Here is a 12,500-nt window from a genome sequence, read left to right as displayed (position 1 = left end):
ATATTACACACATATATATATACATATGTGTGTATATATATGTGTATATACATATTTATATATAAACACACATATATATATAACATAAATATATATATATATATATATATATATATATACATATATATTACACACATATATACATATATGTGTGTATATATATGTGTACATACATATTTATATATAAACATATATATGTATATATAACACATAAATATAAATATATATATATATATATTTATATGTATATATACACACACATGTATATATATATATGTATATATACACACATATATATACATTCATATACTCACATATATACATATAAACATATATATACATATATATTACACACATATATATATATATATACATACATGTGTGTATATATATGTGTATATACATAACTATATATAAACACATATATATATATATATAACACATACATATATATATATAAACACGAATATATGTATATATCCATATATACACATATATATATAAACACACACACATATATATATATATAAAAATACATAAATATATACATATATCAATATATATGTATATATCCATATATACACATTAGATACACATATGTATACACACACATATATATGTACGTATGTATATATACATGTGTGTGTTTATATGTATATATATACAGTATATATATATATATATATATATACATATATATAGTCAAAGTTTCTGTGGTTTATCGTTTATACACACACATATATATATATATATATATATATATATATATATATATATATATATATATATATATATATATATATATGCATGTATATTTATTTAAATGCCATGTGCTGGGCAGCCAGCGAGGCCTCCAGGAAGAAGAGAGAATTGGCGTCCTTTCAGGAGCACATGAGTACGAGGAAGGACGGAGAGATTAAGGCTGGAATGAAAAAAGTGAGGGACGGCTGACGGCACGATCATAAAAGAGGGCGCGAGGAATAAAATCTGAAATGCAGACCAGACGAGATAATTAGGACTCAATGGGAGAAAAGACAAAAGGTTGTTCAGGAGTCGAGCGCCAGAAACTTCTCACATTTAACGTTTTGGGGAAAAGATCGTATTCGGAAGACGTTAAGATGAATATTGTAAAGGGGGCGTGGCCAGATGCATAAATGTGTCGGCCATTTTGCTGTTTGACATTTTGTAAAGAAATCAATCCAAGGTTAATATGATAAAGAACTCATTTGAATCAAACACTTCAACTCATGAGCATAAACTCACTCAAAATACTCAACAATTTGCAATCAGCAACATCCCAACTTGAACTTTTAACATGCCTTTTGAAATATAGACACTTTTATATCAGAGATATTGTAGTTGTATGAAGTAATAATGTACAATATTTACTCTGACTGTCAAACTGTATCCGTGTGTTTTTATTTATTTATTTATTTTAATCAATTAGGATTCGTTAATAAAAATCTCGATTAATCCCCAAAAATCTGTGGTGTTCAGCCACTTTGTTAAATGTTTGGGCAGAGTTGTATAACATGAAACCTTTTTTTTTTAATTGTATTTACTTAATGGAGGAATGTAGTTAATCATTGAACTGCACCTATTGTTTTTAACAAAGTATAAACCACACGGGGGGACCTGGTGAATGACCTGCAGTGAGCTTGGACCAAAGTAACAAAGTTTACCATCAGTAACACACTCCGCCGACAGGGAATCAAATCCTGCAGTGCCAGACGTGTCCCCCCTGCTTAAGCCAGTGCATGTCCAGGCCCGTCTGAAGTTTGCCAGAGAGCACATGGATGATACAGCAGAGGATTGGGAGAATGTCATGTGGTCAGATGAAACCAAAATAGAACTTTTTGGTATCAACTCAACTGGTCGTGTTTGGAGGAAGAAGAATACTGAGTTGCATCCCAAGAACACCATACCTACTGTGAAGCATGGGGGTGGAAACATCATGCTTTGGGGCTATTTTTATGCTAAGGGGACAGGACGATTGATCTGTGTTCCAGTCGAGCACTTAAACACTTTTCTTTCAATAAAATAGTGCATAAATCATCTTTGTGACATTCTGCCCGTCTTCCAGGGTCCCATCGACAACGACGTGGTGGTTCACGTGGCGCTGATAGCCGAGAGCCAGAGGTGCGTGTAAACATCCAATATCCTCACTCATGTGTCCATCATTACCACAAATCTCCAAAATCTGCTTAAAAAAGACAAAAATGATGATTTTACAAACAATGCAGGATCTCCCAGGAGTGAAGAAACCCTTAAACAAAAGCAATTACTTGATCCTTGTCTCATTTTTGCCATTTGCTGAAAGTTTCACCAAAATCCATCCATAACTGTGTGGTATGTTGCTAAACAACTAGGAAAGTAACAACAGATGCTGACCAATTATTTGTAAGAAATTATTTATTTTGAATAGTCTGAGATGTGGCCATTTTTGGCAGAAACTTTGATTTCTGTGCATTAACACTTTGTTTACTTTGATTTCTGTAAATTCATACTTTTTTAACCTTGATTTCTGTGCATTCATACTTTGTTTACTTTGATTTCTCTGCATTAACACTTTGTTTACTTGGATTTCTGTGCATTCATACTTTGTTTTCTTTGATTTATGTGCATTCATACTTTGTTTACTTTGATTTTTGTGCATTAATACTTTGTTTACTTTGATTTTTGTGCATTAATACTTTGTTTACTTTGATTTATGTGCATTAACACTTTGTTTACTTTGATTTATGTGCATTAACACTTTGTTTACTTTGATTTCTGTAAATTCATACTTTTTTAACCTTGATTTCTGTGCATTCATACTTTGTTTACTTTGATTTATGTGCATTAATACTTTGTTTACTTTGATTTCTGTGAATTAACACTTTTTCTTACTTTGATTTCTCTGCATTAACACTTTGTTTGTTTTGATTTGTGTGCATTGATACTTTGTTTACTTTGATTTTTGTGCATTAATACTTTGTTTACTTTGATTTTTGTGCATTAATACTTTGTTTACTTTGATTTATGTGCATTAACACTTTGTTTACTTTGATTTATGTGCATTAACACTTTGTTTACTTTGATTTCTGTAAATTCATACTTTTTTAACCTTGATTTCTGTGCATTCATACTTTGTTTACTTTGATTTCTGTGAATTAACACTTTTTCTTACTTTGATTTCTCTGCATTAACACTTTGTTTGTTTTGATTTGTGTGCATTGATACTTTGTTTACTTTGATCTCTGTGCATTCATACTTTGTTTACTTTTGAGTTCTGTGAATTAACACTTTGATTTCTGTGCATTCATACTTTGTTTACTTTGATTTACATGCATTCATACTTTTTTAACTTTGATTTCTGTGCATTTATACTTTGTTTACTTTGATTTATGTGCATTAACACTTAGTTTACTTTGATTTATGTGCATTAACACTTAGTTTACTTTGATTTATGTGCATTCATACTTGGTTTACTTTGATTTCTGTGAATTAACACTTTGTTTACTTTGAATTCTCTGCATTAACACTTTGTTTACTTTGATTTCTGTGCATTAATACTTTGTTTACGTTGATTTCTGTGCATTAACACTTTGTTTACTGTGATTTTTGTGCATTCATACTTTGTTTACTTTGAGTTCTGTGAATTAACACTTTGTTTACTTTGATATATGTGCATTCACACTTTGTTTACTTTGATTTCTGTGCATTCATAATTGGTTTACTTTGATTTCTGTGCGTTCATACTTTGTTTACGTTGATTTCTGGGAATAAACACTTTGTTTATGTTGATTTCTGTGCATTAATACTTTGTTTACTGTGATTTCTGTGCATTAATACTTTGTTTACTTTGAGTTCTGTGAATTAACACTTTGTTCACTTTGATTTCTCTGCATTAACACTTTGTTTACTTCGATTTCTGTGCATTCATACTTTGTTTACTTTGAGTTCTGTGAATTAACACTTTGTTTACTTTGAGTTCTGTGCATTCATACTTTGTTTACTTTGAGTTCTGTGAATTAACACTTTGTTTACTTTGATTTCTCTGCATTAACACTTTGTTCACTTTGATTTCTCTTTATTAACACTTTGTTTACTTTGATTTCTGTGCATTCATACTTTGTTTACTTTGATTTATGTGCATTTATACTTTGTTTACTTTGATTTCTGTGCATTCAGAATTAGTTTACTGTATGGGATTAACAAAAACAATCATAATTGAAGTGAGAATTGAAAAAAAAGGGCTATTTGTCCAAAAACTGATGTAAAAATATGAAAATAAATTTTATATATATATGTTTATACATTGTATGTATTCTACTATGAAGGAGTCAATCTCTTCAAGCTTTAAAATACAAATATTGTTATTTTGGGGTTTAACCCTTTAAAGTCCAGTATGTTTACATATCTACATAGTTTTATTGTTGTATTAGAAAAAAAATCTTCTTCATTCTTTTGAATAAATTATTGTATGGAATTTACACAACAATGGCTTAGAATCAACTAAAATGAAATAAAAACCAGATGAAATAAAATTAAAAAAACGAATTTAAAACACAAATTAACGGAGCAATACAGAAGTACAACACATTTAATGCAAGGCTAAACAACAGTCAATAATAGCAATAATATTTTTAATAACAACAATAATAATATTAATAGCAATAATGGTAAATAAAAAAACAACAAATTAATCACATTTGTCTTTATTATTAACATCACTTATCGTCAACTCCTTCATAGCCATTAATAATTAAAACACATCAAAGTGAGAAATACTACTAATACTGATTTTTTTGGTGCGTGTGTGTGTGTGTGTGTGTGTGTGTGTGTATGTGTGTGTGTGTGTGTGTGTGTGTGTGTAGATTGCAGGTGTTTCTGAATACTTACGGCATCCAGACTCAGACGCCGCAGCAGGTGGAGCCCATTCAGATCTGGCCTCAGAAGGAACTTGTGAAGGTAACACACACACACATTTATGCAAAATACTGTGTGTGTGTACATGTATAAATGTATATATATGTTATATATATATATATATGTGTGTGTGTGTGTGTGTGTGTGTACAAACCCCAAAAGCAGTGAAGTTGTCACAATGTGTAAATGGTACAAACCCCGTTTCCATATGAGTTGGGAAATTGTGTTAGATGTAAATATAAACAGAATACAATGATTTGCAAATCCTTTTCAAGCCATATTCAGTTGAATATGCTACAAAGACAACATATTTGATGTTCAAAATCAAACTTTATTTTTTTTTGCAAGTAATAATTAACTTAGAATCTCATGGCTGCAACACGTGCCAAAGTAGTTGGGAAAGGGCATGTTCACCACTGTGTTACATCACCTTTTCTTTGAACAACACTCAATAAACGTTTGGGAACTGAGGAAACTAATTGTTGAAGCTTTGAAAGTGGAATTCTTTCCCATTCTTGTTTTATGTAGAGCTTCAGTCCTTCAACAGTCCGGGGTCTCCGCTGTCCTATTTTACGCTTCACACATTTTCCATGGGAGACAGGTCTGGACTGCTGGTGGGCCAGGAAAGTACCCGCACTCTTTTACAATGAAACCACACTGTTGTAACACGTGGCTTGGCATTGTCTTGCTGAAATAAGCAGGGGCGTCCATGAAAAAGACGGCGCTTAGATGGCAGCATATGTTGTTCCAAAACCTGTATGTACCTTTCAGCTTTAATGGTACCTTCACAGATGTGTAAGTTACCCATGCCTTGGGCACTAATGCACCCCCATACCATCACACATGCTGGCTTTTACACTTTGCGTCGATAACAGTCTGGATGGTTCGCTTCCCCTTTGGTCCGGATGACACGATGTCAAATAGTTCCAAAATCAATTTGAAATGTAGACTCGTCACACAACAGAACACTTTTCCACTTTGCATCAGTCCATCTTTGATTATCTCGGCCCCAGAGAAGCCGGCGGCAATTCTGGATGTTGTTGATAAATTGCTTTCGCTTTGCATAGTAGAGCTTTAACTTGGAGTTACAGATGTAGCGACCGAGTGTATTTAGTGACAGTGGTTTTCCGAAGTGTTCCTGAGCCCATGTGGTGATATCCTTTAGAGATTGATGTGGGTTTTTGATACGGTGCCGTCTGAGGGATGGAAGGTCACAGTCATTCAATGTTGGTTTCCGGCCATGCCGCTTACGTGGAGTGATTTCTCCAGATTCTCTGAACCTTTTGATGATATTATGGAGCGTAGATGTTGAAATCCCTAAATTTCTTGCAATGTCACTTTGAGAAAGGTTGTTCTTAAACTGTTTGACTATTTGCTCACGCAGTTGTGGACAAAGGGGTGTACCTCGCCCCATCCTTTCTTGTGAAAGACTGAGCATTTTTTGGGAAGCTGTTTTTATAGCCAATCATGGCACCCACCTGTTCCCAATTAGCCTGCACACCTGTGGGATGTCCCCAATAAGTGTTTGATGAGCATTCCTCAACTTTATCAGTATTTATTGCCACCCTATATATTTTTTTTATATATATATATACAAACCCCAAAAGCAGTGAAGTTGTCACGTTGTGTAAATGGTAAATAAAAAGAGAATACAATGATTAGCAAATCCTATTCAATTTATATTCAATTGACTAGACTGCAAAGACAAGATATTTCATGTTTATACTGAGAAACTTTGTTATTTTGTGCAAATAATCATGAACTTTTAATGTAATGGCAGCAACAAATTGCAAAAAAGGCCTTTTTACCAGTGTGTTACATGGCCTTTCCTTTGAACAACACTCTGTAAAGGTTTGGGAACTGAGGAGACACATTTTTGAAGTGGAATTCTTTCCCATTCTTGCTTGATGTACGGCTTAAGTTGTTCAATAGTCCAGTAAAACTGTAAAAATGTAAAAAAATAAAATATCCATCCATTTTCTACCGATTGTCCATTTTGGAGTGCTGGAGCCTATCATAAATGAGTATTATTATTAGATTACACAGTACATTACATATTCCGTACAATTGACCACTAAATGGTAACACCCCAATAAGTTTTCCAACTTCTTTAAGTCGGGGTCCACGTTCATCAAGTCATGGTTTGGTATTTTTTACACTGAATTCTGTAAATGTAGAAAAAAAAAGAAGCACCATTGTTGATTTTTACCATAAAAATGACATTCAGTGTAAATTGAAAAATGATACTTTTTTTTGTTTTTACAGTTTATGGTGCAAACAAGGGGTAAAAAATTAAAAAAAAATAGTTTTCAAAAAATTGATGACACATTTCTTTATATTACATAATAGCATACAATTATTATTTATTATATATAATTATTATGTACAATAGAGTGTGAATGTTGTCTGTCCATATGTGTTAACCCTGTGACGAGGTGGCAAATTGTCCAGGGTAGGTTCCAGCACCCTATGCCACTCCAAAAGGGACAAGCGGTAGTAAATATATGGATGGATATATATATTTTAGCATAGATCCATTTTTCCAAGACGTATTTATGCAACCAGAAGAAGCTTTTCTAACCTGCAACCTGTTTAAAAAAAGGTTTATAATTACTATTATTACACCAAATAATACATGCTGCTCCCAGTCTGTGGAACACTCTCCCTGACCACCTGAGGGTACCACAGACTGTGAATGCTTTTTTTTTTAAAGGCCTCAAAACGCTTCATTTAAATAAATAAAAAAGCCTCTTTTTTTAAGATATATGCATACAAGTTCTAGCTTTTAGGCTGTTATATTTTTTATTTGTATTTATTTGTATTATCTTTTTATTTATTATTATTTTTTAATACACTGTGGCTCTTTGAGGTTGTTTGCTCAATGTAAAGTATTTTTTACAAATAAAATCTATCATTATTATTATTATTTTGGCGAGAACCGGTTTGACTCCAGAATGGATTCACGATGGATTGGTTAGGTGCCCGAAGAGTCGCATCCTTCGTGCTGTCAGCTAGCGTCGCTTCTTCTCTCCATGACTTTCTAAGTCATCGACGGCGGCACACAAAATGGCGAACGTGTCGATGGCGCCGCCGGCCTGATCAATGCAGCAATCAGTCAGATTACACGTCAGAAGCCGGCCCTTCATATCCCGGCCCGACTCGTCCGCCGTTCGCTTTTTTTCCCCTCCCGCCATTAATCAAAGGCATGCCTTGATTGATCACCTGAGCGCCGATCGTTAACCCCAATCGATCGGCGTAATGGCGGCCACGCCGCCATCACTTCCCCCGCAGAAAGCTGCAGTTTGACGCCACGCCTGAAACTTCAGTGGATTGTCAGCGACTGCAGTCAGAAATTTATGATGAATACAATATAAAAGATATAATCATGAATCTTCATTATTGGCAGACAGCTGGCAGACAAGGAGCTGATTTTGTCTTTTCTCTTGTCAAACTTGCACATTTTTCTTACAAAATATTTCCTGCGAGGCAGAACTTGAATGTCCACTGCGAGAAACTAATCGGAAGTTTTAACCTTTGTGTTAGATGTAAATATAAACAGAATACGATGATTTTTAAATAATTTTAAAGCCATATTCAGTTGAATATGCTACAAAGACAACATATTTGATGTTCAAACTCATAAACACTTTGTTTTTTGGTGCAAATAATCATTAACTTTAGAATTTGATGCCAGCAACACGTGGCGAAGAAGTTGGGAAAGGTGGCATTAAATACTGATAAAGTTGAGGAATGCTCATCAAACACTTATTTGGAACATCCCACAGGTGTGCAGGCTAATTGGGAACAGGTGGGTGCCATGATTGGGTATAAAAGCAGCTTCCATGAAATGCTAAGTAATTCACAAACAAGGATGGGGTGAGGGTCACCACTTTGTGAACAAATGTGTGAGCAAATTGTCTCAACAAGCTATTGCAAGGAATTTCGGGATTTTACCATCTACGGTCCGTAAAATCATGAAAAAGTTCAGAGAATCAGGAGAAATCACTGCACGTAAGCGATGATATTACGGACCTTTGATTCCTCAGGCGGTACTGCATCAAAAACCCCACATCAGTCTGTAAAGGATATCCCCACATGGGCTCAGGAACACTTCATAAAACCACTGTCAGTAACTACAGTTGGTCGCTACATCTGTAAGTGCAAGTTAAAGCTCTACTATGCAAAGCCAAACCCATTTATCAACAACACCCAGAAAGTCCGCCGGCTTCTCTCATCTAAGATGGACTGATGCAAAGTGGAAAAGTGTTCTGTGGTCTGACGAGTCCACATTTCAAATTGTTTTGGGAAATATTTGACATTGTGTCTTCCGGACCAAAGGGGAAGCGAACCATCCAGACTGTTATCGACGCAAAGTGTAAAAGCCAGCATGTGTGATGGTATGGGGGTGCATTAGTGCCCAAGGCATGGGTAACTTACACATCTGTGAAGGCACCATTGATGCTGAAAGGTACATACAGGTTTTGGAGCAACATATGTTGCCATCCAAGCAACGTTATCATGGACGCCCCTGCTTATTTCAGCAAGACAATGCCAAACCACATTCAATACGTGTTACAACAGCGTGGCTTTGTAAAAAAAAAAGAGTGCGGGTACTTTCCTGGCCCGCCTGCAGTCCAGACCTGTCTCCCATGGAAAATGTGTGGCGCATTATGAAGCGTAAAATAGGACAGCGGAGACCCCGGACTGTTGAACGACTGGAGCAAGAACGGGAAAGAATTCCACTTTCAAAGCTTCAACAATTAGTTTCCTCAGTTCCCAAACGTTTATTGAGTGTTGTTAAAAGAAAAGGTGATGTAACACAGTGGTGAACATGCCCTTTCCCAACTACTTTGGCACGTGTTGCAGCCATGAAATTCTAAGTTAATTATTATTTGCAAAAAAAAAATAAAGTTTATGAGTTTGAACATCAAATATGTTTTCTTCGTAGCATATATTTACATCTAACGCAATTTCCCAACTCATATGGAAACAGAAGGAGATTAAGGGTCTTCGAGGTCTAGCTCCTCCTTGGCATTATCGCCAGACTGTGTTTTTGTTTGCAGCGTAGACGGGCGACAAACACTTCCTGTCACTTTTCTTTTGCGTAGCGTGCAGGACATGGCCGCCCCTCATTATCGCACGTAAGGAAGTAACCGTCTGTCGAGGTGGTCGCCAGCACCTTTCAGGATGACGCACACCTGACCTGTTGTCCTTCTCTTGTTCCACCCGCGGGGCTTTACAGCCCGCCTTCGTCACAACGCCCCCCCCCGGCGTGTCATCGCCCAGGTCGCCGCCGTCTGATTGCGAGTCGGCAGGAAGAGAGCGAGGGCGCTCAGCTGAATATTAAATCCCGATGTGTTTATCTCGCCGTCACCGCCATCGCAGAGAACCGCTGCCCCCTCAGCTCGTCCCCCGAAGTGGCAATTACATTGCCCTCGCTTTGCACCCCCCAAATGCTGGACCCCCGTCTAGATGAGTGAAAATAATCGCTACACAACAAGGTCTGACATTTTGCGCCGTGTTGTGAATTTGGTCACCCGCCACTTCCTGTCGGCAGTTTTTGTTATGCATCAACCTGACTTATGTGAGCTCGACCTGTCAGCAAATACTGCATGTATTCTGTCTTATGCATGTTGAAATAAGTAAAGGAGTTCGAGTCACCAATCTTGAGTTACAATACGATACATTATTGTGGTTAGGAGCTGGGCGATAAAACGATATCAATATACTGTAATGCCGCGCTCGCCCTTTAGAGCACGGACATAACTTCCTGCCACTAAACCTGCAGAGAATACTTCTTCTCAGGTTTCTTTGTGTTTACATGTTTTCATTTATTCATCCTCTGCCTAAAAGACATAAACCTCGATTCTGACTTCCTGCTAAACCAATCTGTCAACTGGGTATCAGTTAGCATGCTAATCGCTAACTAACAATTAACACGATAATCGCTAGCTGACAACTGCCACATGAATCGCTAGCTAATAAATAGCCTGCTAACAATTAGCTGCTAATCGCTAGCCGACAACTGCCACGTTAATCGCTGGCTAACAATTACCACGCTAGTTGCTAGCTGTAAAACTACCGCATTAGTCGCTAGCTATTAACTGGCATTGGAATCGCTCGCTAACAATTAGCACGCTAATCGCTAGTTGACCACTGCCACATGAATCGCTAGGTAAAATAGCCTGTTAAAAATTAGCATGCTAATCGCTAGCTGACAACTGCCGCGCTAATCTGTAGTTAACAAATAGCTAGCGAATCGCTAGCTAACAATTACCACGCTAGTTGCTAGTTGACAGCTAGCATTAGTCGCTAACTATCAACTGGCATTCGAATCGCTAGCTAACAATTAGCACGCTAATCGCTAGTTGAACACTGCCACATGAATCGCTAGGTAAAAATACCCTGCTAAAAATTAGCATGCTAATCGCTAGCTGACAACTGCCGAACTAATCTATAGCTAACAAATAGCCCGCTAATTGCTAGCTAACAATTACCGCACTAGTTGATAGCTTGCATTAGTCGCTAGCTATCAACTGGCATTCGAATCGCTAGCTAACAATTGGCACACTAATCGTGAGTTGACCACTGCTACATGAATCGCTAGTTAAAAAATAGCCCGCTAAACATTTGCATGCTAATCGCTAGCTGACAACTGCCGCACTAATCTCTAGTTAACAAATGGCCCGCTAATCCCTAGCTAACAATTACCACGCTAGTTGCTAGTTGACAGCTAGCATTAGTCGCTAGCTATCAACTGGCATTCGAATCGCTAGCTAACAATTAGCACGCTAATCGCTAGTTGACCACTGCCACATGAATCGCTAGGTAAAAATACCCTGCTAAAAATTAGCATGCTAATCGCTAGCTGACAACTGCCGAACTAATATATAGCTAACAAATAGCCCGCTAATCGCTAGCTAACAATTACCGCGCTGGTTGATAGCTAGCATTAGTCGCTAGCTATCAACTGGCATTCGAATCGCTAGCTAACAATTGGCACACTAATCGTGAGTTGACCACTGCCACATGAATCGCTAGTTAAAAAATAGCCTGCTAAAAATTAGCATGCTAATCGCTAGCTGACAACTGCCGCACTAACTTCTAGTTAACAAATAGCCCGCTAATCGCTAGCTAACAATTACCACGCTAGTTGCTAGTTGACAGCTAGCATTAGTCGCTAACTATCAACTGGCATTCGAATCGCTAGCTAACAATTAGCACGCTAATCGCCAGTTGACCACTGCCACATGAATTGCTAGGTAAAAATAGCCTGCTTTGTTGTACTTGTGCAATGACAATAAAGACCCAAATATCTATCTATCTATCTATCTATCTATCTATCCATCTATCTATCTATCTATCTATCTATCTGTCTATCTTAGCATGCTAATCGCTACCTGACAACTGCCGCATGAATTGCTCTCTAACAAATAACCTGCTAACATTCGGCACTTTAATCGCTGGCTGACAACTCCTGCATACCACATCAATTGCTAGCTAACAAATAGCCTGCTAATCTCTAGCAAACATTTAGTACTTTAGTTACTAGCTAAAAAATACTGCATTAATCGCTAGCTATCAGCTAG

The 12,500-nt window shown here is 36.7% G+C and overlaps 1 protein-coding gene across 5 annotated transcripts in view; it reads left to right on the top strand.

Moving 5' to 3' along the window:
• phkb (phosphorylase kinase, beta) overlaps positions 1-12,500 on the top strand; it is a 274,364-nt gene that overhangs the window by 135,931 nt on the left and 125,933 nt on the right. For all 5 annotated transcript variants that reach the window (XM_061892491.1, XM_061892500.1, XM_061892487.1 and 2 more), the window contains 2 exons: positions 2,084-2,139; positions 4,860-4,953. In XM_061892491.1, coding sequence (XP_061748475.1) covers positions 2,084-2,139; positions 4,860-4,953 — 150 coding nt within the window. The remainder of the gene's footprint in view (positions 1-2,083; positions 2,140-4,859; positions 4,954-12,500) is intronic.

This window comes from Nerophis ophidion, linkage group LG02, assembly GCF_033978795.1.
Source record: "Nerophis ophidion isolate RoL-2023_Sa linkage group LG02, RoL_Noph_v1.0, whole genome shotgun sequence".
Taxonomy (NCBI): domain Eukaryota; kingdom Metazoa; phylum Chordata; class Actinopteri; order Syngnathiformes; family Syngnathidae; genus Nerophis; species Nerophis ophidion.
The sequence above is the reverse complement of the archived record's forward strand: the minus strand, read 5'-3'. Positions and strand labels throughout refer to the sequence as shown.